We start from the raw sequence: 21,811 nt of genomic DNA on the forward strand, positions 1-21,811 counted from the left end.
ACCTATCATAATGTAACCCCAATTTCCATGCAAGTCAGATTTCAAAATAAAGTGAAATTTATGCCAAAATACCTTGAATCAATAAGAAAAATACATTTAAACACACCGACTAAAATATTGCACTTGCCATTACTGCTGAAAGATTAATGCAGTTAAAGTTTTCAATGGTTTATTTGCATCCTAACGCATGAAACACAACTATTGTCGACATTTGGTACATTTACTCTTAAGTGATAAATACAGTAGAAAAAAAATATACACTAAGCTGTTCAAAAGTTTTGTCCAAAGATAAATCATCAAAATAAATCATTTCCACATTTCTGCTGTAGATTTTTGGGTGAAGTAGCATTTCCCTAACAGATTGCGATTGACAAACAACCATGTAAAGTTAAAATTGTGATTTTATTCATTAAGAAATCCTGTTATGAAAATAATGCCACCTTACCGTATATCAGACAGAATGTATTTCCAAGTTATACAACATGTTGTGACATCTCGGGGATCACCTGAGCAGAAAGGTCCTCTGCTGCTTTGCTTAGCTTTCTGTTTGTTCGCCCTATGAAAACAAACACTTTGTATCCTTTCCTTACAAGCATCTTGGGATTGTTCAGGCATTTCTTTAGGACATATTCACATATTCATTCCGTTTTTGTTACAATCCCCCGAGCTGATTAGTCATCTACGCCAAACCTGTACATACGTACTTCCCGAATCCTCCAGCCCTGTTCGGAGTCCGAGACGCAACAATGGAATCTCTACAAAAAGTGGAAGAGGCACATGCAACGGTGACAAGCACTCGACCTTTATGGCACTGGAAACAAAGGCTGCGAAAATTGTGCATTCAACTGGCTTTCACGCAACAACACATTTTCATCACAGTTGGCAGTGTAAAAAACAAAAGTACACTACTTGGAAAACGTTCAGGACTTACATAAAATGCTGTTCATTTGGGCTCCTCTTTGTCCAAATGGATTGGACACCAAACACCGTCATTTAGAAATGAACTTTCCTATAGTGGTGAGTCACTGTGTGGATCCATCACCAACAATGTTTATTCTAAAAAGTAATAGCAAATGTAAAACATTGGTTGCAATTGATGATGCCAGATGGTAATAAATCAGGAGCCTTGATATGATATTTTTTTCATTATGACAGGTCAAAAACTTTTTTTTACCGTGAGACTGACACATTACCATATTTTCTCGCATATTAGCCGCCTCCGTGTATAAGCCGCACCATTAAAATTATTAATTTTTACAATTTCTCATGAAAAAGATGCCCCCGGATTCACAATTTTCACCTCCATATCATGGTTTTAATAGGGAGTACAAATGTGTTACTTTGAAGGGAAAATCTTAAGAAAAATCATCGCACGTGGTATTTCAGAGAGACTGTGTACATGGAAAGGATCGTCTGCTGGATTGCACATTCCCAAAGGGTGTTGCCTGCACATAGACAAATTCAAAAAGAAAGTCATGTGAGCAGTACAACGAGGAAGGGGGGCCGTAGAGATCTCATTTGTCGGCAAGATGTCGGCGCTCTGAGCGAACAATGGCAGGCGTAAGTGACTTTTTTCCCCTTAAATTTCATTCATGGATGTCAAAATAAATTTTGTTAAGCATTTTACCTGTTTATCTTTTCTCTATTTTGAAATCAATGACCGTATCAGCCGCATTGTCTTTCGTTTTGGTGTTCCGTGCATGTCAAGTCTATTTTATGCACATATAAGCCGTAGCCTTGATTCAGTCATCATTTTTTTGAGCGACAAATACGGCGTATATGCGACAAAATATGGTAACTCTTGGCCGTTGTCAATGGCAACAAACGAGTACATTTCCTCTTGAAATATCACCCCAAAGTCCTGAACCATTTGCATGTAGTGTAATGTATATGAGTTTTGTGTAGTTCCTCGTACATAGGCCGCTTTGCTGTTCAAAACCGGGGGCAAAAAAAAGAATGCATACGTGGTCACGAGGCCAATACAGTCATGCTCCTTTAATTCAATGCCGCTGTCCTGCCCTATAAAACTGAGAACAGTTTTACTGTCTTTCAGGATAAATCCTCAACGAACTGAAATTCAGAAAGTCCTTGCCATTTGGAACAATGCCACAATCTTTCCTTTTTTTAACATCAGCCATATTTCATTGGGTTTACAATATAAACACAGATTTGAATGGGACTGCGTCTCACAGGGATGGGCATATGTTGTATTCCTAAAAATACAGGCAAAAATGGAGTGCGTAGCAGTGCTGTTGATTCATTCTCATCTACTTTACATCCTGAAGAAGAGAAAAAAGGAAGTTGAGCTAGTTGAGCGTAGGCCTCTGCTATGGCCCAATTCCTCCAAGCAGCATTAGTCTGCTAAAAACTGGCGTGGGAACAGCTGCGGAACATTCCGAAACAGATTCTCTTATCCCAAAACAAATAAAAGTTAGAAAAAGAATGATGGAACATTGGGACAAATATCCTTCCCTACTCTTAACTCATTGGCTGGATTGACGGCGACACACGTCCAGTCCATTCGAAGTGAGACGGTTCAGTCGCTGCCAGCTCTCCCAGTTCAAGTGAATTTGGCCTTTACTCGTGAGGAACTAAAAAGTTGAATTCACAGCAGGATGAAGCGAGGCATGACTCGATGTCTACCACCGTCAACGGCAGCTAATAAGTTAAACACAAAAGTCTACACACCACTGTTCCAAAGCCTGATTTGAGTGATAAATTCAACCAAAATCGTTGTATACTGTTTTAACTCAATGGTAGTCTTTCACTGACAGCGATTTGACCTTGTTTATTGGAGGAGCATTTTTACTTCCCTCCTTGTAAAGAGTGTTATTACAGTTTATATACTGGCAATAAACAGGGGTGTGCAGTCAATCCCACGTAACATTGTCACCAGAGTTCTGTGAAATAATCCATTTGTCGGTGATGGTTACGGTGTATCCACGCTCGGGCACCCAAAAGCAGAGAAATCACTGGCCTCACATGTTGTACGCCACATAAATCGGGTCCAGTTGGTCGGCCAGGAATCCGTCTCGCAGGTGCATGCGTTGCTTTTCTCCTCTGGAGTTAATGGGAATGACGCCGGGGTCGACGACCACCACCACGCCCACGATGAGGTAGTGCTCCTCCAGCACCACGTTGGTGACCAGGGCCACCAGGTCCAGAGCCTCTTGCTCGGAGCCCTCCAGCTCCACCACCACCACCAGCAGGTTGGTCCAAGTGAACACGGCGCTTCACGCATCAAAGTGGAGAGATTCAAACAAATGCAGTTCATGCAAAACATATGCACTTAATCAATTCATTAAGCCTCACCACTCAGCTATGCTCTTATGGGAGCGGATGACGGAGGTCTCGATGTCGATCGGGTGGTACCTCATTCCTCTCAGCTCAAGGGTCTCGTCGACTGAGCCCACCACGTAGAGGGCATCGTGGCGCTCTGCGACATGCGTACAGACGGGCACACAAAGCTATTGTAGGTAGGTACTAAAAAAAATTCCAACACCATTTATGACCTAAAACAAATACCACCCGATATTGGCAGTAAAGTTTCTTGGACCGCATTCAGATGATAAAGCGCGCTATCAAATTTTTTTATTATTATTATAAATGGAATGTGATATCTTGTCGTGTGACATAAATCAGAAAATTAAGATAATACTTGGGGTAAAATGTCATTAGAAATCATTCAAGTTTAGCACAATAATGCATTCCTCATTATTCCTTTCATTTTCTGAAACGCTTGTCCTCACAGGGTTTGCGGGGGGTGCTGGAGCCTATCCCAGCCAACTATGGGCACCAGGCAGGGGAAACCCTGAATTGCTGGGCAGCTGATCGCAGGGCACAAGTAGACAAAGGACAACCATTAACGCTCACACTCATACCTAGGGGCAATTTAGAGTGTCCAACCATGTTTTTGGGGATGTGGGAAGAAACCTACGCAAGCCCGGGAGGAACATGCAACAGTGAGGACCCACCTGGGTTCGAACCCTCAACCACAGAACTGCGAGGCTGACGCGCTAACTGCACGTCCACCCATAAATAACTAACTACCCATTTATCTCAGAAGCCCCAATTGTTGGTTTCCCACAAGTGTTTCTATGCCTGGTGGGCCACCAGCCTCCACAATTTATCACTGAGTCAACAGAAAGTAGTGGTTTTCACCTCCGCTGGCGTCAGTCAGCTCAGTGCGCCGCAGGAAACCCAAATAGCCCGTCCTTGCCCACACGGTGTGCGTATCCCCGAAGCTAAGCTTGGTGTTAAAGTGGTCCGCGTGCAGCGCTTCCTCTCCGTAGACGGTGTAGTAGCCCGTCGCGTTGTGAGGACTGCTCACCCAGATCTAGTACAAACGGGGGAAAATACAACATGAGAATGGAGTTTGTCAGGAATGCTGCAGGTTGCAGCTCACCTCTCCAAGATGAGAGTCTCCCAAAGGCCCCTTCGTCTCAGTGTTGGCGATAATCACCTTCACACCGGGAAGGATCTGCGATCACAAGAGGAGTAAGAATACTGGAGTCCAGGGGTGTCAAACTCAGTCTGGTTTGTGGGACACATTAATACCACCTAATCTCATGTGGGCCGGGTCATTTTATTTTGGGCCCAAAACGTTCAAATAGTACTTGTCGCCAGCCGTCCATCAATGGCACAGAAAGATGAACATCCATAGTCAGTTTCAGTGAACAGGACATCTATCGTTGTCAATAGCAGGCAATAAGTTCATTTTGCATCACTTCCATTTTAGGGTACTTACAGGTAACGTCCGGTAAATTTTGGATCATTTCCCGTTGATTTTGAGGGACTTTTCTGAAATCCTTCTTGTTCGTATGTTGGTTCCTGCTCATTTTTTGGGTATTTCCAGGTTACTTCCTGCCGGCTGTGGGGAATTTTATAGCTCCATATCAATTCATTCGCTGCCATCGAAGACGCCGTTGTGATGCCAGGGGGCCAATGAACGAATGCGATTGCGGATAGGAAATGGAGCAAAGTGTAGTAATGTTCGCAGTTGATCACACAACTCACAAACATCTGGTTTTAAAGCGCCCTTGTCAAAATAATGAAAACATTTCATTGAGTACGTTCGGTATGAATGCGCTACAAAGTGCCCGTCAGGCGGAACAACCCCACGGGCCGAATCGGATCCCCTAGTGGGCCACTCTCTTCACACATGCTGTAGTGTGTTGACATATTGTTTGCGATGATTTACCTTGCCGGATTCCATTAGTGGCAAACTGTGCGGAGACCCCCTCTCAACAAGACGAACCCTAAAAAAAGAAGAAAAAAAATCAACAAATGCTTATTTTCTGTTCATGTACCCATGCCTGCAATTGAAGGCGAGAGCTGTCCAATTCGTGAGGACGGTTAGCGAATGATTCCTGCCATGCCTCCCAGTCAAAATGGATTGGACATTTATCACCATCAACGGCCGCCCGTGACTCACCTGTCATGTCGCAGAGCCCTCATGTCCACGTAAACCGTGGTGGGGTCCGGGCCGGCTGTACCCTGTGGAACAACAAAGATGTCAAATGAGCTTTTATTGGAGTTTGACGTGAATAGATGTAAAACTAAACTAAACTTGTTAGACGGGGCCATTTTTGAATGACTTGTCTCAACTCTTTCAGTCCCATTGACAATGACAGACGTCCGATTATGTGACTCTTTTCATCCTTCCGCTGTGAATTTAAATCTGTTTGTCAGTAGTAGACACCCAGTCCATTTGAAGTGACAGTATTTGAGGACATTCGCTGCCAAGCCTCCCACTTCAAATAGATTGGACACCTGGCACTGTCAAAGGCAGCCAATGAGTTAATTTAATGACTGGAAATCACATTATTCTGCTCTCTTATAAACAACTTCCATTATCTCTAATGTTTTTCATCACCATTAAAAATCTGCAAATAATTTTCTGAATTTTTTGAAGAAACTCAATTTACATTTTGACTTCCTGATGTAATAATATATTTAGAATAGTGACAGAAGTTAGTTCTAATTTATGAGAAATTTTAACTAACTCGGTGGATTGACGAGAAGTCACATGGTTACCTTGTTCAAATCTCCACTATGATTTATAATGACATGAGAATAGCGTTTTTAACAGTTATTAATTTTTCAATTCAAAAACATTTAGTTGTTATACACATTCTACTCAACTTTGATGTCAAAAAACCTTACCGAAAATGAAATTTTAATTGACTCAGTATTTATAATGATCTTTATTACAAGGTCTTTGCTAAGCGCCCAGCAGAAATCTTGTGGTTCTACCGCTTCAGTGTGGTGAAAGGAGACCATTTTGACGGCTATATTAGCCATTTACGCTACTTCTGAATTGCATAGGTTGAATTCAGCAAGAGGAGCAGATGTATTCAAATGTCTACGCTTTGATAATGTCCATTTTTGCTTTGGATTTTTTTATGAGACCATTCGCTCCTCTGCCAGGATTAATGCAAAGCACCAGCTGACCATGAGAGCGAGAGACAGCCAACTGCAGGGTGAAAGCCAACACACACAAACAGAGCAAAGCACCAAGCTTAGCATTCATTCAGCATGGCATCACCTACAGTACTTAAATATTAGGCCGGGTCATCAACCAGAGCCAAGTGCGTGATTGGATAAATCCTTTGTGGTCATGATCAACCAAAAAGACCAAACTGTGCGTGCAATTATTCAAACAATCCCGTGCTCACAAGTATCTATTGCCAACTGTTGTCTGTCTACGTGTGCCCTACGGCGGATTGGTGACCAATCTGGGGTGTAGTCTGCCGGGATAGGCTCCAGCAACACTTGCGAGGAGATGCGGTATGGATGATGAATGAAGGCTCACTTTATAAGTCTAACTTTAAAAAAAACATTTTGTTAAAAGCCAGAAAAAAACATCGCTGTTTTCCGATTTCTGGACTACGTAAATTTGACACAAAGTCGATGCGCATGATTAGCAGCTGCAGCCATAAGTTACGAGACACTTCACCATTCAGTCGGGTGACAAGGTGTCTTAAAACCCTTCAAAAGCCACACAAAAGTAAGATCTGGTGCCCGGGCCGCCAGTTTGACCCCCCCTGTTTTAGTTTCAAATGGCAAGATTCAACAGTGTCTAGTATTTGGAACTCATAATTCTGTCTTTATCGAAGGCCACTGTTGTATAGAACAATAAGGTTAATTATCCCCTGCTCCCAACCCCAAGTTGTTCCAAATGTATGGTTTATAAGCAATGTTCCCTCTAATTTTTTGTTTGTCTGGGCAGAAAGACAACCTCCCTGAGCACACTGAGTACTGGTGTGAGCAACATCATCATTGCTCGCTATGGGCACACACCAGTATCACACACCTGCCATAAGCAGGTGTATGTCTACTACACATAAATGATTTAGTAATAATAAAATGTAATGATTAATATCTATGAATGGGCGGCCCGGCGGATGAGTGGTTCGCGAGTCGGACTCACAGCTAAAAAATAAAAATAAAAAATTGGGATTTTATTTTGTGCGCTCCATATGATTTGCTGTGCGCATAGAAGACGAGAATAGTGCACAATTGCGCACGCGCGCAGCTTAGAGGGAACGTTGTTTATAGGTCTCAGGATTCCCCAATAACAAACACAAGTCATTACATTTGCCTCCACGTGCAACTCCCATGGGATGTTTTGTCAGGACGAACGCTTTATGGCAGAAAGCGTCCCCGAATAGCCATGCGCGAGGCATCCATGGAAAGCAGCCGATGCAAAGAGAATAGCAGCTTGGCTTCAAACAGGTTTGTGGAAAATGCCACTAAAAACTTATGACAAAAACAATGACAGGGCAAACACACTCAGACTCACACGCATGAGAAAACAGCAACAGCCCCCCCAAAGAGCAAACAACCACTCTTGTCTGACAGTACCTGCTCCACCAGTTTCCCTAACCTGTTGGGCTGACGGGACACATAAATAAAAGACATTTTTACGTGATTATGGATACATCTGGACGCACACCCCAACACAAACCGAGCACACGAAAAAATAAGAGAGAATTGAAAGGTGAAAAGGAAACAAAAGTGTTTGGACTCCCAAAACAACTGCATTTGTGAGGTAGACCTGCACAATATACCGAGGGGTGTCGGACGCTCACCTGCAAACAGATTGCCACGTTCACTCTGCAGCCAAAGGTGGTGCTGACAGCGCGTGCGGACAGCCCGAGGTCCTTGAAGATTTTGGAGAACGACTGCGTGAGAGAGATACGAGGACGTTCCTCTGCGACTACCATGCACGTTCGCACGCACGACAGGTTGACGTTCCGCAACTGTGCATGGGACAGACAAAAAATTCCAATCACGAGTCAATTCCATGTATAAGTAGAGTCCAAACCATCTATTAGCATATGTGAAATTTTCCATTTCAATACAAAAATGGTACTATTAGACAGAAATGGAATATGTTGGCATTCCTCATGTAAGGAAATGAAACCAGCCAAAATTGCTACGATGTCTCATTTGTCAATCTGAATTCACCGACATGATCAAAGTTACGTCGCTCATCGTGTTGGTAAGAATACATTCTCGGTGTACCGCCCTTCTCTAATTCGCACTAGGACACGTCTTTGCCTGGAATGAATTCACTGCCATTGACACTAAAAAACATCAACGCCCTTTCATCTAGGATGGCAGTGAAAGATTGTGGGGTCAATACCAGCCCCTTAATCAGATTGAATTGGACCTCTATGGTCTTCAATGGCAGTCAAAGAGTTGAGGTGTCACATTAAATGAAAGACTCAACTTGGGGATTTTTCAGTAATAGTCTGACTGTCTTTGACAGACGAATAATCTGCAAATTTCTTTTTCCTCAGGTGTAATGTTTATCTCCCAATCAGTCATTCACTTACCCGTAGTGCTTCCGTCTGTGATCCCAGGCCTTTTGTGCACATTTCCATCACTGAGTAGGAGCAGAAGGTAACGCGTACTTTGTACTGGCTGACTGCTGCCAGCCACACCGACACATTGCTTTCCAGCTCTAGTGGGGGAACCAGGATGGACTGGTGGCCGGAGTACACACTGTAATCACCACCGCGCCAAAACATGGAATGTTAGAAGTAGTTAGCCTTGTCAAGTGAGAAGTTAGGAGCCACTGTCAGAACTGAAGTTCTACAAACTGCGATGGAAGTCCATGAAAAATGCATTGGACGTCTGGTTGCCGCCGTCAATGACAGCGAACGAGCCAAGTTAACACGGTAGCAAGTCCCACCTGCACAGGCACCAGAGTGCAAATCCCAGGCCGCAATACGGGTCCAGACAGATGGCGATCTGGCGGGAAGGGTAGAGCTCACACTGCAATTTGATGGAGCGGCACAAAGCACCAGTGGCCGCGTGGGACATCTACGACGTGGGAAATCTTCAATGTACCGTACATCCAAAGAAATTACAAAGAAGAGCTCTACGTTTGCAAGTACACACCTTGACTCCTGCCAAGATGCCTGTGGTGGAAACGCTAAAGTCCAAGTAGGCTAACATCTCCGGGGTCGGGGGCTTATAAATCTGAGGACTTTTCTTTCTGGGGAGATCATCTGGATGGATAGATTTTAAGTGAAAAACCAGTTGGGTCAGCAGGAGAACTTGGAGTAAATACATTAGTGGGTGCATATCTGACCTGTGTCCAGCACCATGGGCCAGCTCTTGACATCTACTGCAGCTGCAGCCTCTTTGGATTTCAGCAGCTTCATTATTGCTTGAGTTGTCAGAATACATACCGACTTACTGACCTAGAAGATGCAGATAGGATATTGACTGCCTTACTACATCGTGTAAATCAGGGGCGCTCAATAAATCGATCGATATCTACTTGGTCACTTGCCAAGGTATTATTGGTATCTCGCATGACAGTAAGATTTGAACCACTTTTTGAATAAGTGGACTAAAATTTGACATGGGAATTGAGCTGGCAAACAGCGCCATCATGCTTCCAAGCACGATAACTATATGCTCACACGGTATTCGAGTTCAATTGACTAAATGAAATACCACATAAAATATATTATTTATAAAAAAATAAAATAAAATCACCTTTTCAATTCAATATTGGCAATTAAAAAGGAAAAATAAGTAATACCTGCTATTTTCATTTAAATGTATTCATAATTTTTCAAATCACAACTAAAAAAGTCAAAGTAATTATAGGTATGTGTTTAATGTTGAAATCTTTATTAATTTAGATTTTATAATAGAAAAATGTTGCAATATTCTATTATTTCTGTGGTCCACACTGTACGATATTTTGTAACTATTGAAAACTCAATACTAATAAAAATGGAATTAAAATATAAAAACGCTTACATGTCTGTTATTTCTGTGGTCTTAAATGAGAGTTTATATATATAGTTCATCTAAATTAGATAATAATTCCAACGATCCGATTTTTGTCTTTGGAGGACTATGGTACAGTTACATATTAAAGGGATATAATATTCAATGTCCAAATGATTTTTGGTTTGCAAGCACATTCCAAGCTAAAATTTAAATCCATGTGTATTACTAGAGTGAATATTGTGACTCCCATATAAACTGGTTAGTCGACTAATGGCAAAAATAATCATTTGTGGTCGCCTCACTGTGTATTACCTCAACAATCATCTTGACGGTAGGAAGCGTGGTGGCAAGGTTCTGTGGGTGTGGAGGTCTGACCGTGACCGGGATGCAGCCAGCATACAAGCAGCCATAGAAGGTGGCAATTAAATCAATCCCTGCCAAAAAACAACAACCAAAAAAACCATTAATAACGTTAATGGGGAATTTCCATTTTTTTCCATCTGCAGGTTGTTGGAATGACTGTCATAGAGGCTTTGTTGCAAGTACCTGGTGTGTAAACAAGGGCGACATGATCTCCTGTATTGAGACGTCCCATCAGAGCCGCGGCCACACGTTCGGCCCGCTTGTGAAGTTGCAAACAGGATGCCGTACTCGCCACCGTGCCCTAAAATGCACATATAAAAAGATGTCAGGTTACATCTCCTTATAGTCACGGGGCAATTTAGTTGACCAGTCCAAAACAGGCTATCGAATTCCACTAGATAGCAGAAGCCACTAACCGTGTGTATTGACTTGATCCCATTTGTAAAATAAAACCATGGATATATGTTCATCTCTGTTCATTCAATAGCAGAGATAAGTATGTGGACATGCTGGTGTACCTTGGCATTGAGAACAAGGAACAGAGGATGGTCCGGAGTAGCCTGTGCTCTCCACTGTAGCACATCTTGAATGTAGAGGAACTAGCAGTGAGAAAACAGGGAAATGTAAAAAGTTGAGCCGGGTCTAAACAACATATTTAACGAGTTAAAAAAATGAACACATTTCAACGCAGGTTACGTTCCACACACGGAACATTTGTGCTTGCACAGTTTTCTGACAAATCAGCTCGGCTAACGGCTATCGAAATGGAGAAAAATAGTTAAAGAAGCGCATTTCATCTAAAAACGATATATTGATGAAAGAAAAATGTACAAATGTGAACATGTATATAAAATGATAGTATTTCCATATCTACATTATTTTTTGTAAACCTTTTGAGTGCCATTGTCGATGAGAGGGATCCAATCATGTGGATCTTTTCATCCTTTTGCTGTGAATTTAAATGAGGAGTTTACCATCAGTAGCTCTTCCAGTTCAAATAGATTGGATATCTATTGCCAACAACCAGCATATTTTGCCACAAATGTTAGGTTTTGCAGCATAAACATAAGCCCATGATGGCCAATTTGATCAAACCCGTACTTTTTCCTCCCCCTGATGGTTGGTTACCTGCTCATTGTCTTCCAACTGGGTCACGTCTCTTCCACAGGCCTGCGCTATTCTCTTGCCTGCCACCAGGTTTCCAACAATCATAGAAGCGGGGCCGACCTCTGGGCAGTGCAAACACACCCAGTCGAAAAAGGAGCAACTTATTTTTTCCCATCACAAACGTGTTGCGACTTCATACCTGGCTGCTTTTGCCTCGGTTTGGGCAGGTTAGTGACGCACGTGTGAGGGCACATTAGGACGTTGCAGGGATGCAAGGAGCCCTCCAGGAAGCGCTGTTTGGTCTCTGATATGTGGATGCCACCTAGGGGCGCCTTGGGAAGCGTGTTGGCAGGCACCAGTGCCAAGCAATACACGCCCACCTGATGAATGCTGTCTATGGCCTGCAAGCAACGCGCAGGAGAACTGTTTTTGCAGTCCAAACAATGCGAAAAGAATAAGAAGCAGTGTCGGCACCTGAAGGACTCGGCTCATCCACTGGAAGCTGTCTTCCTCCGAGGCATCCGGTCTCTGCTCTGCCACTACGACAATCCTCTCGTCGTGCAGCACCGACACGGAAAACACAGCTATTCTGCAGCACAAGATGAAAAGTACTCAATCAAACTATTTCTAGCTTTTAAAGTTGCCCTTTGGTGATGAAATGATCGTGTTTCAGTCCCATTTACAGTGATAAGACATCCAATCCATTTGAACTAAAAGGGGCTGGCATCGATCCTTCCAATCCAAATGGGTTGGATGTCTGTCGCCGTCAATGGCAGTGAATCAGTCAAGTTGCGTCGCGTCGTCTAACCTCCCCCTGTAAACAAATTTCATGGGTTCCACCGCGAGCGCCGTGGCAACCACGTCGTCAGCGTTGTGTCTCCGCCCACTGACCACCATCAATCCATCCATCTTCCCGACGACAAACACGAGGCTGTCCTAGTAGCGAAACACAAAGTTCGGCATTATTTGTAAACATTATTTGCCAAACACCTATGATAAGTATATTTGAGCCAAAGGTATTTATTTTAGACTTCAAAGTACCACACAGTGAAAACTTTAAAACAAATGGATGCATGGCCACAAATAATTGCATAAAATCGTATTGTCAGCTTCAAACGGTTGATTTATTTGCATATATCTTTTCACAAATTTTCAGAAGCACAACAACCTGCTTTTAGCACCCTAAAACCTTTAAGTACCCTAAAATGGAATAGGGGGGGAAAAAAAGAAGTGTTGCAAAATTAACTCATTGCCTACTATTGACAAAGAAACTGGCTTTGGATGCTGATCTTTAAGTGCCATTAACAGTGCTAGGCGTCCAATCCAATCTGAGTGGGAGGGGCGAATGATATTCGTTCATTCGCCCCTCCCACTCAGATTGGATTGGACGTCTAGTGGCGTCAATGGCGGCAAGTAAGTGAACTTTTTAGGCCAAAAATAAAATAGACTGGCCCACATGAGATCTAGTTGACATTAATGTGGCCCGCAAAACAAAATGAGTTTGACACCCCTCCACTAGGGCTCAGTTGAATTAAAAATCACAAATAGAGAATAAAAATAGAAACATACAACCATTAAAATGTGAAGGTTTATATTGATAAAGATAACTTACGGGTCCCACAAAACCCAGCAGAGAGGTCCTGGTGAAGGTTCGGTCCATAACTGGAATTCCAGCCGATGTGACTGGAGTGGTCTGTGACAAAGGGATTAATTATTTAACATAGAGGTGGATGAAATTGCAAGTTCTATAATCATTCTTTTTTTTTTTTTTAGATTAGAAGACTTATTTGTACATTAATGAGTTTTCAAAAAAAAAAAAATTCAAAATATCTATTGTCTTATTGCCCACCACTGCTTGAATGACATCCTTTTTTTATTGCTGTTGATGGTATAATATTGTGGTGTAGTATTTAATATGAGGTAATACTGTGGTTGCGGTGATATAGAAACACATTTATGTCATATAGATAAATACTAATAACAATAACAATAATAAATACTAACCTCAAATATGTTCTTGGTCATGCCCTGGAGGCCATAATAGGCTAAACCTGTACACTTCGAGCTCACGCAGATTTCTCCAACCTCGTCTGTCTGACACAGGTATGGCGTCCCTTCCGCCCGCACCACGCACACCAAGGCTACAAAATATGGATCAAACACCAACACATTTTCCTGTTACTATACCCATTTTTGGTGGTGTCAACACACGAGTGTGTTACGCACCTCCGGGCATGACCTGGCCGACATCCTGCACAGTCAGGACAGAGAGCTTCTCCTCGGTATCCACCCGGATCACACTGTGGCTCAGCCCACACATGGAAAGCACAGCCTTGCCCGGTGAAGGGACACCCATCTCTGGAGGTCTAAAGATGCAGTATATGTAATCATTTATATCAAGGGAAACAATATTTTTTTCCAGTTGGCCTCTAGAAGGCAGATTATTTTATGATCTTTTTTTACATGCACTAACGTGACCTCACCTCCGGATGGCGACAGTCATGGCTTCTGAAGAACTGGCACATGGACAGATCACTTCAGGTCTCAGCCCACGTGCTTGGAACACGTTGAGAAAGGCATCACAGGATGATATTGACCCTGCCGGCGCACGGCATCGTTGGCAACACGACAACCCACCGAGTATTGACACAAACAAATGCATTAGGTCAGCATGTATTTATGGACATCATGACAAACCTTGTGTGCAGTTGATTTTTTTTTGATACACAGACTCACATGGGTTAGCACCGTCGGCGACAATCAGCATGCGCAGTGAGCTCAAGCTGATGTCTCTCTGGTCCCTTTGTGCCAGTAGCGACCAGTGCATGTCCCTTGACTTCACTACGGCCACCCGTGCTGTCCAGCAGACACAAAAACACTACGTCAGACACATTGTATAATCCTACCTGACATTTTTGTTTTAAAGCCTTTATAAGATAAGGTCATTTTTAATAGTTTCCAGGGAACCTGTTTGCAATATAGGGTGCTTAGCCCCCATTTTATCCAACTACATACTGTATTTTCTCGCATATTAGCCACCTCCGCGTATAAGCCGCACCCTTAAAATTGCCTTAAAACCATTGAATTTTACAATTTCCCTCGTATAAGACGCCCCCAGATTCACAAAGTTCCCCTCCATATTCATGGTTTTAATAGGGAGTACAAATGTGTTACTTTGAAGGGAAAATCTTAAGAAAAATCATTGCACGTGGTATTTCTGAGATTTTGTAGAAATCGAAAGGCTGGTCTGCTGGATTCCACATTCCGAAAGGTTGTTGCCTGCACGTAGACAAATTCAAAAGGGAAGTCACATGAGCAGTACAACCAGGAAGTGCGACCGTAACGGTCTAGTTGGTCATCCCTAAGTAAGATGGTGGCGCCCTGAGCGAGCAATGGCAGGCACAACTAAGTGAGTTTTTTCACGTTTTATTTTTTTCTTGAATTTCATAAACAGATGTAAAAAAAAAAAAAATTGTTTAGCGTTTTATCTGTTCATCTTTTCTCTATTTTGGAAATAAATGACCGTATCGCCGCATTGTCTTGCACCTCTAGACCAGCCCTTTTTCTCACCAGGGACCTTTAAAGCCATCCCTATTTTGATATTTTGATGGGGGGGGGGGGGTTGTATGGACGGTGTCCACGAGGGGACAAAAGCCAAGTCCCAAGCACAAGAGCAGTTAACTATTATTATTATAGCAACCACTTTTCCCATTTCAAGTAGGAGGGTCAGATTGAAAAGGCTGCATTTATTTCGGCGAAAGCCACATTTTAAATGTCGTGAACCTCGGAAAAGATTTGAGGGGGTTACTTTTACAGAGCGATTGGTTTGGAGTCTTTGTAATCTGGCAACCCTGAAGTACAGCGCGCCATTGGCCTATGATTTCTATACTTGAGCATCGTTGTGCCTCGTGTGCGTAAGGTTTAAAATTTGAATATTTATTTCTCTTTTTGCAACTGCTGTTTCAGTTAGTAAAGAGGTTCAACATTTATCAAATGACAGAAAAGATTATGGTTAGTCTAGTAGTATTTGTTTTAAGCGGTACACAAATCAACAGTAAGGATAAAGCCAATACTTGCATAAATATGGTATATATGATGACTTATGAGCACTATGATACCATGTCCAAATGTAAAATATTTTTATGAATTATCCTTTAAAATGTAACTGTTCTTAATGTTTGGTCTAATATTTTATTTGTATGGACTCAACATGATTAAAAATGATAGCTTGCTCTCGAAGTTTCAACAACGGTTTTGAATTGAAATGTGTTTTGTGTACTTCGACAAATAGAATGAATGTTTGAATCTTAATAATATTTCTAAATTTGCTTTGCTCTGAATACAATTACTGCCAATAACAGCAATTTAAGTTCAATCAAGTTCTTCCACTTTTCATGGATTATTACCCTTCATTTCAATGTAGATTAGACATCTATCACATCAATGGCAGCACATAGTTGTAATAATTTAAACCAAAAATGCCTCCAACAGGTTAACAAGTCACCTTTGTATGCGTAAACCTTCTGTATCCAGGAGAGGGGGTTAACTTTCATCAAAGAGTAAGGAATACTGATCACATGCATCCGATTCATAACACTCTGCAATGAAAAAAAAAGGGGGGGGGGGGGTCATTTTCAAGTGTATCATCTATTTAAACAACCTGCACAATGTCTAATCATAAAAGATTTTAAAGCACTCACAGTGAGAACTCCATGCCACAGACCAGCTTCTCTTTTAAAGTCCAGCACATTGGTTATGGTTTCCGCTACAAGTCAGAGAATGACATTCCATTATTTTTGCATACATTAATTAGACTTTATGTAGGGGAAGTTTAATCTAATGCAATTGGGGGGGAAAGAACACGAAAAACTACATTTAGGGTGACGTCAAAACTCACCCTCAGTGTAGCCGCAGGCTTGTGTTAGAGCGTGGCAGTGAGCAAGCATAGCTGAATGGCTGACTGTGATCCCCATGGTGCTTCCCTCCTTGCTGGTTTTATACTTTGCAAGAAAAAACACGTCAAAATAGCACACCAGTTTGCAGCCAGTCTAATCCCATCCATTCCTTCCTTTTGCAACGATTATGCTTCGCAAGTAATAAAGATCTTCTGAGTCAGATTTTTGAGCAGACGTTTATATAGTTTGGCCCCAAAATGAACCCCAAAGCATGCGAGCAGCAAGTTTTGCCTGTTAATACTGTGTGCATTTTAGGGATCTAAATCTCCAACTTTAAAACGACATGATACGATATAGTAGATTATTTTCACTACAATATTTACCGATATTACAAAGTGTGCCATGATTCAAGTCAAGGACCTCTGAACAATTCAGTACAATATTATGTACACAATTACCACAGCGCAATAAGTTCCAATTCACCTAAGAAAAAAAACGAAGCAAAATAAACTGTTTTTGACTATTTATTTTCTGAAATATTTCAGATATTCAAATGAAAACAATTCTTCTTGAACCTTTATCGGATAAGTGACTATGAGCCTAGTATTTGTTATTTTTATGACTAATTCTTACTGCATTTGTTACATTTTTGATTTCCTACTATTTAAATGATGGATTCCGAAAAGATCACCATGTTGATCGCATGTTTTGCCTTTTGATTGATTTGATTGGATCGTTGCATTAACGGATCGATGTATCAATTCAGACCAATTCATCTTACACCCATATTTTAAATAGAATTGTTAATCATCAATTTCATCATGATAAGATATTCTTGGGATAACAGTAGGGACTTTCCAGTATTAAAAAATCCCCCACGACTAGATTTAATACAATAAATGTGTCGTTGCAACCCTCGTGAATTCTGATGATATGCAGTTCGTTAAAACTATTTTAACCAATGCCCTCACTTCTATGTAGGCAATGTCGTTGCTTGCTTCGCGTATTGGAGGATTCCAGTCTTTGGGAGGCTTCACGACATGTTTTCCATCCGTCACAAACCACAGCAACCTGGGCCAGCCTAAAGAAAGAAACCAGGATGAGAAATCGGTTATAATGCTAAATGGTAACAGTCAAATTGATTGCAGGATGAAGAAAAAAGCGAGCAAGCTGTACCTTTGAATGTGGCTACCTCGCCCGTTTGTGCTTTGGGCAAACCTTTCTGACAAGCGTCAGTGGTAAGAGCCACCGTCACCCCACAGCTGCCAAGCAGAAAGCCAATTTGTTGACTTCCAGCATCCTGTAAGTCAAATACATAAAAAGGCTCAAACTCAGATATTTAACTCTTCGGAAATAAGATGAACAAAAAAAAAAATAAGTCTGAGAGGTGCTTAAACACACAAAATGAAAGATAACTAATACATCTCGGGAATTAGGGGTGTCTCATGTCGTAATTGAACTAGAATAACAATCCTTTGACTTCACTTCAATCTCATTTGTTAGTGTACAGTTTGAACAAACGGCGTGCTTATAAATGGCAATCAAGTACACGCATTAATATTCAGCGAGTACAAATCATGATGGTAAATTTGCTCGCGATGGTTGCGCTTGCAGACTCTCAATGCATAATAATGCGCTTGAAATAGAACACCGAACAGATGAGGCGACTGTGACAAATAACGACGTGGCCCCAAAAACACAATGTTTTTAGCTCCAAATAAGCAAGAAAAAGAAGTAGCAGAAAAGAGGAGTAAGAATCAGTCAGTAAACAAGAGGAAGCTAGGATTATTTGCTGTAAAATAAATTAAAAAAACACACACAATGAGAGCCATTGGATTAAATGTACAATGGAGCTATCTCACTTTCTCTTCAAGTGTCAAGTAGTATTTTTTGACCATCACCTTTCTGGTTAGTGGCACTTCAATGGGGACAGGCACCAGCTCTGCCAATAGACAGCCATAGAACGCCACCATGAACATCACAGGGTCGTTGTTGGGGAACACTAGTGCAACCTGTGGAGAGATATGCAAACCAAAAAGTTCAATCTCTTTTCACAGAGACTTGATACTAAGTTTTAAACCATAAAAGACAGGAACATTTTAGGAAACAGGTGTCAAACCCGTGCCTCCAGAGCCAGATCTGGCTTGTGTAGCCCTCAAAAGTAAAATGACGTGTCCGTGTTTCTCGCTAAAATTCAATCCAAATGAAGTTTTTGTAGTAGCACTATGTAGATAATGTAAAAAAAAAAGAACTTTTTTCAATGGAGTGCGCCAGCCCTAGTTGACAAATTATACAGGGAGTCTATCGGTTTAAAATGTAGAGAAAAACGCTTTATTTTAATTGGCAATTGGTAAAAATGTCTGCCACAAAACATACAAGGTCACAAGACTTACCCTATCCCCAGGCATAAGCAAAGGTTCATTCCTTGTGCTAAGTTTGTTGAGAAGGGTGTAGGCCAGTTTCTGACTGCGTGTCCACAGTTTACCTGCAGCGACAAACCAAAGTCCAACACAAATATTGGAGAATTTTGAGTGAGGTAAGTAAAAATGTATTATATTCAACACAAAAAACATTTTAAATTCATAATAAGAGTTCATAAAAAACATTTTTTCAATGATACCTACCATAGGTGAGAGTGTAGACAGGCTTGCCGGCGTTATCGAGCGCCGTCAAGCAAGGGCTCTTAGGCTGCGTGGTTCCCCATCGTTGCAAGGCTGCTGTCAATGAGGGCGGCCAGTTGGTGACCACTCCGAGGGGATTTCCCTCAAGGGGACACATCAGTTGACCTTCTGGCTTTGGCTGGTTTGGATTGGGTTGTTGGACTGAAAACACACAAAAAAGACTAAAAATCGAACATTTATGCTGAAGAAGCAGGAAGACTAATAAATAAATGTACAACCACTTGCAGGCAACAATGGTGCAGTGTACCCAGTACCCTAATTGCTTTGACAGCATATCCCGTCGCTCGATGCAAGCCATTCTGCCAGAGTTTTACAAGGTACTGGTAAATCAGTGATTTATACATCTCTTAGAGGGAGGCTTAAAAGTAATACAAGCGGGGATAGTTTAATGGCAAGATAGCAAGAATTGACAAAAGCCTAGTGGATTAAAACCGTATATTCAGTCCTTAACCAGTTTTTGGGGTTGCCCGACTGCTGCTTTCAAATTCCAATCCATTTGTGCTTTCCAGATAAAACACCTCAACCAGGAAAGCTCTTCTCGCACAGACCACTCAATCTGCAGACGTTCGGTCTGTTCTGCTAAAGTTTGGAGTGCTTCCCAATGACCTGCTGGTGTGTTACTAATCCTGCTGCGTTTTCATTTGGACCGTGTTTATTCAGCCTGGCAGAGTACCACCCAAAAGCCACGACGGGCCGGTGAGGAATGGAGGAATTCCACGAAAAAACAAGACCGGTCCACAATATGAGTCTGCGTTTCTGTGGCCTGGCTCTGCCTTACCACTCCTTAAGCACACCTGGTGGTCTCTGATCCACAGTAGGAGGTGGGCGGACAACAAAGAAAAATAATCACTTATCTAAACACTTACTTGGACCGTTTATTTGCAGGGTGTGGCGACGGGCTTGGTACAGTGACTACAACAATGGCAAACAGTTGGTTAACAAGTGCTGCGCGAGATGGTATAAATCTCTTACCAGATCGGCCATTTAATATCATAATAACAACATGCCACCATTTATTTTTAATTATCGGGTGAAAAAAAAAGATTAAAAATGATGGGTTTGTCTTTGATAGTGGCTGATTCTGTCCCAGCGCAGTAGTAGTGGTGTTTACTTTCATTAACTGCTTCATTTATTCATGCGCCATTTGCTTGCGTCGTGTGGTAATTTATCACACCGCTGAGTTTTCCTGTATAGGCACATCTAGAAGCCGTACCGCATCATTGAGTCAAGTATCAACACTCTGGAGCTGAGTACTACAGTGTATTTTTACCTCCGCCAATAGGTGAAACCTAAGAAAGGCAGAGTATGTCTCTATGTTTGTCTTCAAGATAAAGCCTTCAAATAAAGGGATTATTATCAACATTTCAGGATATGTCTGTAATTTGAAACACTACCAATATTTACATTTTGGGGTAATAGGGTCAAAGGTCACAGCATCCATAAATATGTTTGAGTCCAGAATGAGTATAAACAAGTAAATAAAGGTTTTTTTTGTTTTTGGTTTGTTTTTGTTTATTTTTAGATCAAACTCACATATTATTGTAATATGTAATGGTAAATTGCATTAAATATTGGAGTAATGAGGCACCCTGGTGGAAAAAGTGGCATGTCTGCCTCACAGTTCCGAGATCGAGGGTTCAATTCCCGTGGGTTCCGACCTTCCCGTGTGGAGTTTGCATGTTTTCTGGGAGGGTTTTTTCCAGGTACTCCCATTTCCCAAAAAGCTTGGAATTTGCTTATGTCAAGGTCTGATTTCTCAAGAGTGTTCCTCTAGTTCTAATATATTATTAAAACTGATGATAGTGACGATAGAAGGAATTCACGATGTTACATAATTTATTATTGTGATAAAAATAAGCCAAGGTTGAAACTACTGTTCACTGTGCACCACCCTGCGTTGTAGGGTATGTTGATGCAAATGTGGATTTGCATTACCAAAGCGAATAGGAACGGAACCTGGAGTATGGAGGAAGCTCTGAGGATTGTGGTGCGCACCTGTTGAGCTTGGTTTGTAAATACAAACCAGCCAACTCTGGTACAGAGAATCAAACCAAATAGGGTCCATTGTATTTAGGTCCGGACCAAACAATGTGAACTTCCTGGTGTGAAAATGCAGATAGTAATTACAGTGACAACTGAGAGTATAAACTCACCATCCATGAGCTCCTCAAAGTCGTCCACAAAGAATTCTCTCAAAGGCGGCCGCTTCGGTCTTTTCAGTGTGTTGAGCAATTGCTGGATTTTCGAGGACACGCGGCTGTTGACTGGAACACCTAAACAATGACATTGCAAAGAGGATGGCGTGATAAGAAATATGGTTGAAGAAAAAAAAAAGGCAAAACAACGAAATGGAGACAAAAAGTGCGACCGGCAAACAAAAAAGGATGTAGGATTTGTAAGATGTGCAGTCATGAGGAGAATGGATGGGGGAGGAGAAAATACACAGAAGATCAGAAGACTGTTTCAAGGCATTGAGGCACACCGGTGCTCCAAAGTTAGTGTTTT

The 21,811-nt window shown here is 41.7% G+C and overlaps 1 protein-coding gene across 5 annotated transcripts in view; it reads right to left on the reverse strand.

Moving 5' to 3' along the window:
• Positions 1-152: 152 nt before the first annotated feature.
• Positions 153-21,811, reverse strand: part of dip2a (disco-interacting protein 2 homolog A) — a 53,356-nt gene continuing 31,697 nt past the window's right edge. For 4 of the 5 annotated variants that reach the window (XM_077617431.1, XM_077617433.1, XM_077617432.1 and 1 more), the window contains 32 exons: positions 21,460-21,579; positions 19,250-19,447; positions 19,019-19,110; positions 18,527-18,637; positions 17,802-17,925; positions 17,597-17,706; positions 16,628-16,730; positions 16,431-16,495; positions 16,235-16,328; positions 14,467-14,586; positions 14,214-14,328; positions 13,957-14,096; positions 13,735-13,871; positions 13,343-13,423; positions 12,539-12,666; positions 12,205-12,319; positions 11,930-12,131; positions 11,752-11,852; positions 11,142-11,222; positions 10,807-10,924; positions 10,573-10,694; positions 9,605-9,716; positions 9,412-9,521; positions 9,203-9,333; positions 8,844-9,012; positions 8,094-8,264; positions 5,435-5,496; positions 5,201-5,258; positions 4,406-4,480; positions 4,162-4,336; positions 3,313-3,436; positions 153-3,231 (listed from right to left, as the gene is read on the reverse strand). In XM_077617431.1, coding sequence (XP_077473557.1) covers positions 2,979-3,231; positions 3,313-3,436; positions 4,162-4,336; positions 4,406-4,480; positions 5,201-5,258; positions 5,435-5,496; positions 8,094-8,264; positions 8,844-9,012; positions 9,203-9,333; positions 9,412-9,521; positions 9,605-9,716; positions 10,573-10,694; positions 10,807-10,924; positions 11,142-11,222; positions 11,752-11,852; positions 11,930-12,131; positions 12,205-12,319; positions 12,539-12,666; positions 13,343-13,423; positions 13,735-13,871; positions 13,957-14,096; positions 14,214-14,328; positions 14,467-14,586; positions 16,235-16,328; positions 16,431-16,495; positions 16,628-16,730; positions 17,597-17,706; positions 17,802-17,925; positions 18,527-18,637; positions 19,019-19,110; positions 19,250-19,447; positions 21,460-21,579 — 3,917 coding nt within the window. In that variant the 3' untranslated portion in view covers positions 153-2,978. Of the gene's footprint in view, positions 3,232-3,312; positions 3,437-4,161; positions 4,337-4,405; positions 4,481-5,200; positions 5,259-5,434; positions 5,497-7,866; positions 7,897-8,093; positions 8,265-8,843; positions 9,013-9,202; positions 9,334-9,411; positions 9,522-9,604; positions 9,717-10,572; positions 10,695-10,806; positions 10,925-11,141; positions 11,223-11,751; positions 11,853-11,929; positions 12,132-12,204; positions 12,320-12,538; positions 12,667-13,342; positions 13,424-13,734; positions 13,872-13,956; positions 14,097-14,213; positions 14,329-14,466; positions 14,587-16,234; positions 16,329-16,430; positions 16,496-16,627; positions 16,731-17,596; positions 17,707-17,801; positions 17,926-18,526; positions 18,638-19,018; positions 19,111-19,249; positions 19,448-21,459; positions 21,580-21,811 lie in introns of all 5 variants that reach the window. The other variant, XM_077617434.1, reaches the window with a different exon arrangement.

The sequence above is a fragment of the Stigmatopora argus genome, chromosome 13 (genome assembly GCF_051989625.1).
Source record: "Stigmatopora argus isolate UIUO_Sarg chromosome 13, RoL_Sarg_1.0, whole genome shotgun sequence".
NCBI lineage: Eukaryota > Metazoa > Chordata > Actinopteri > Syngnathiformes > Syngnathidae > Stigmatopora > Stigmatopora argus.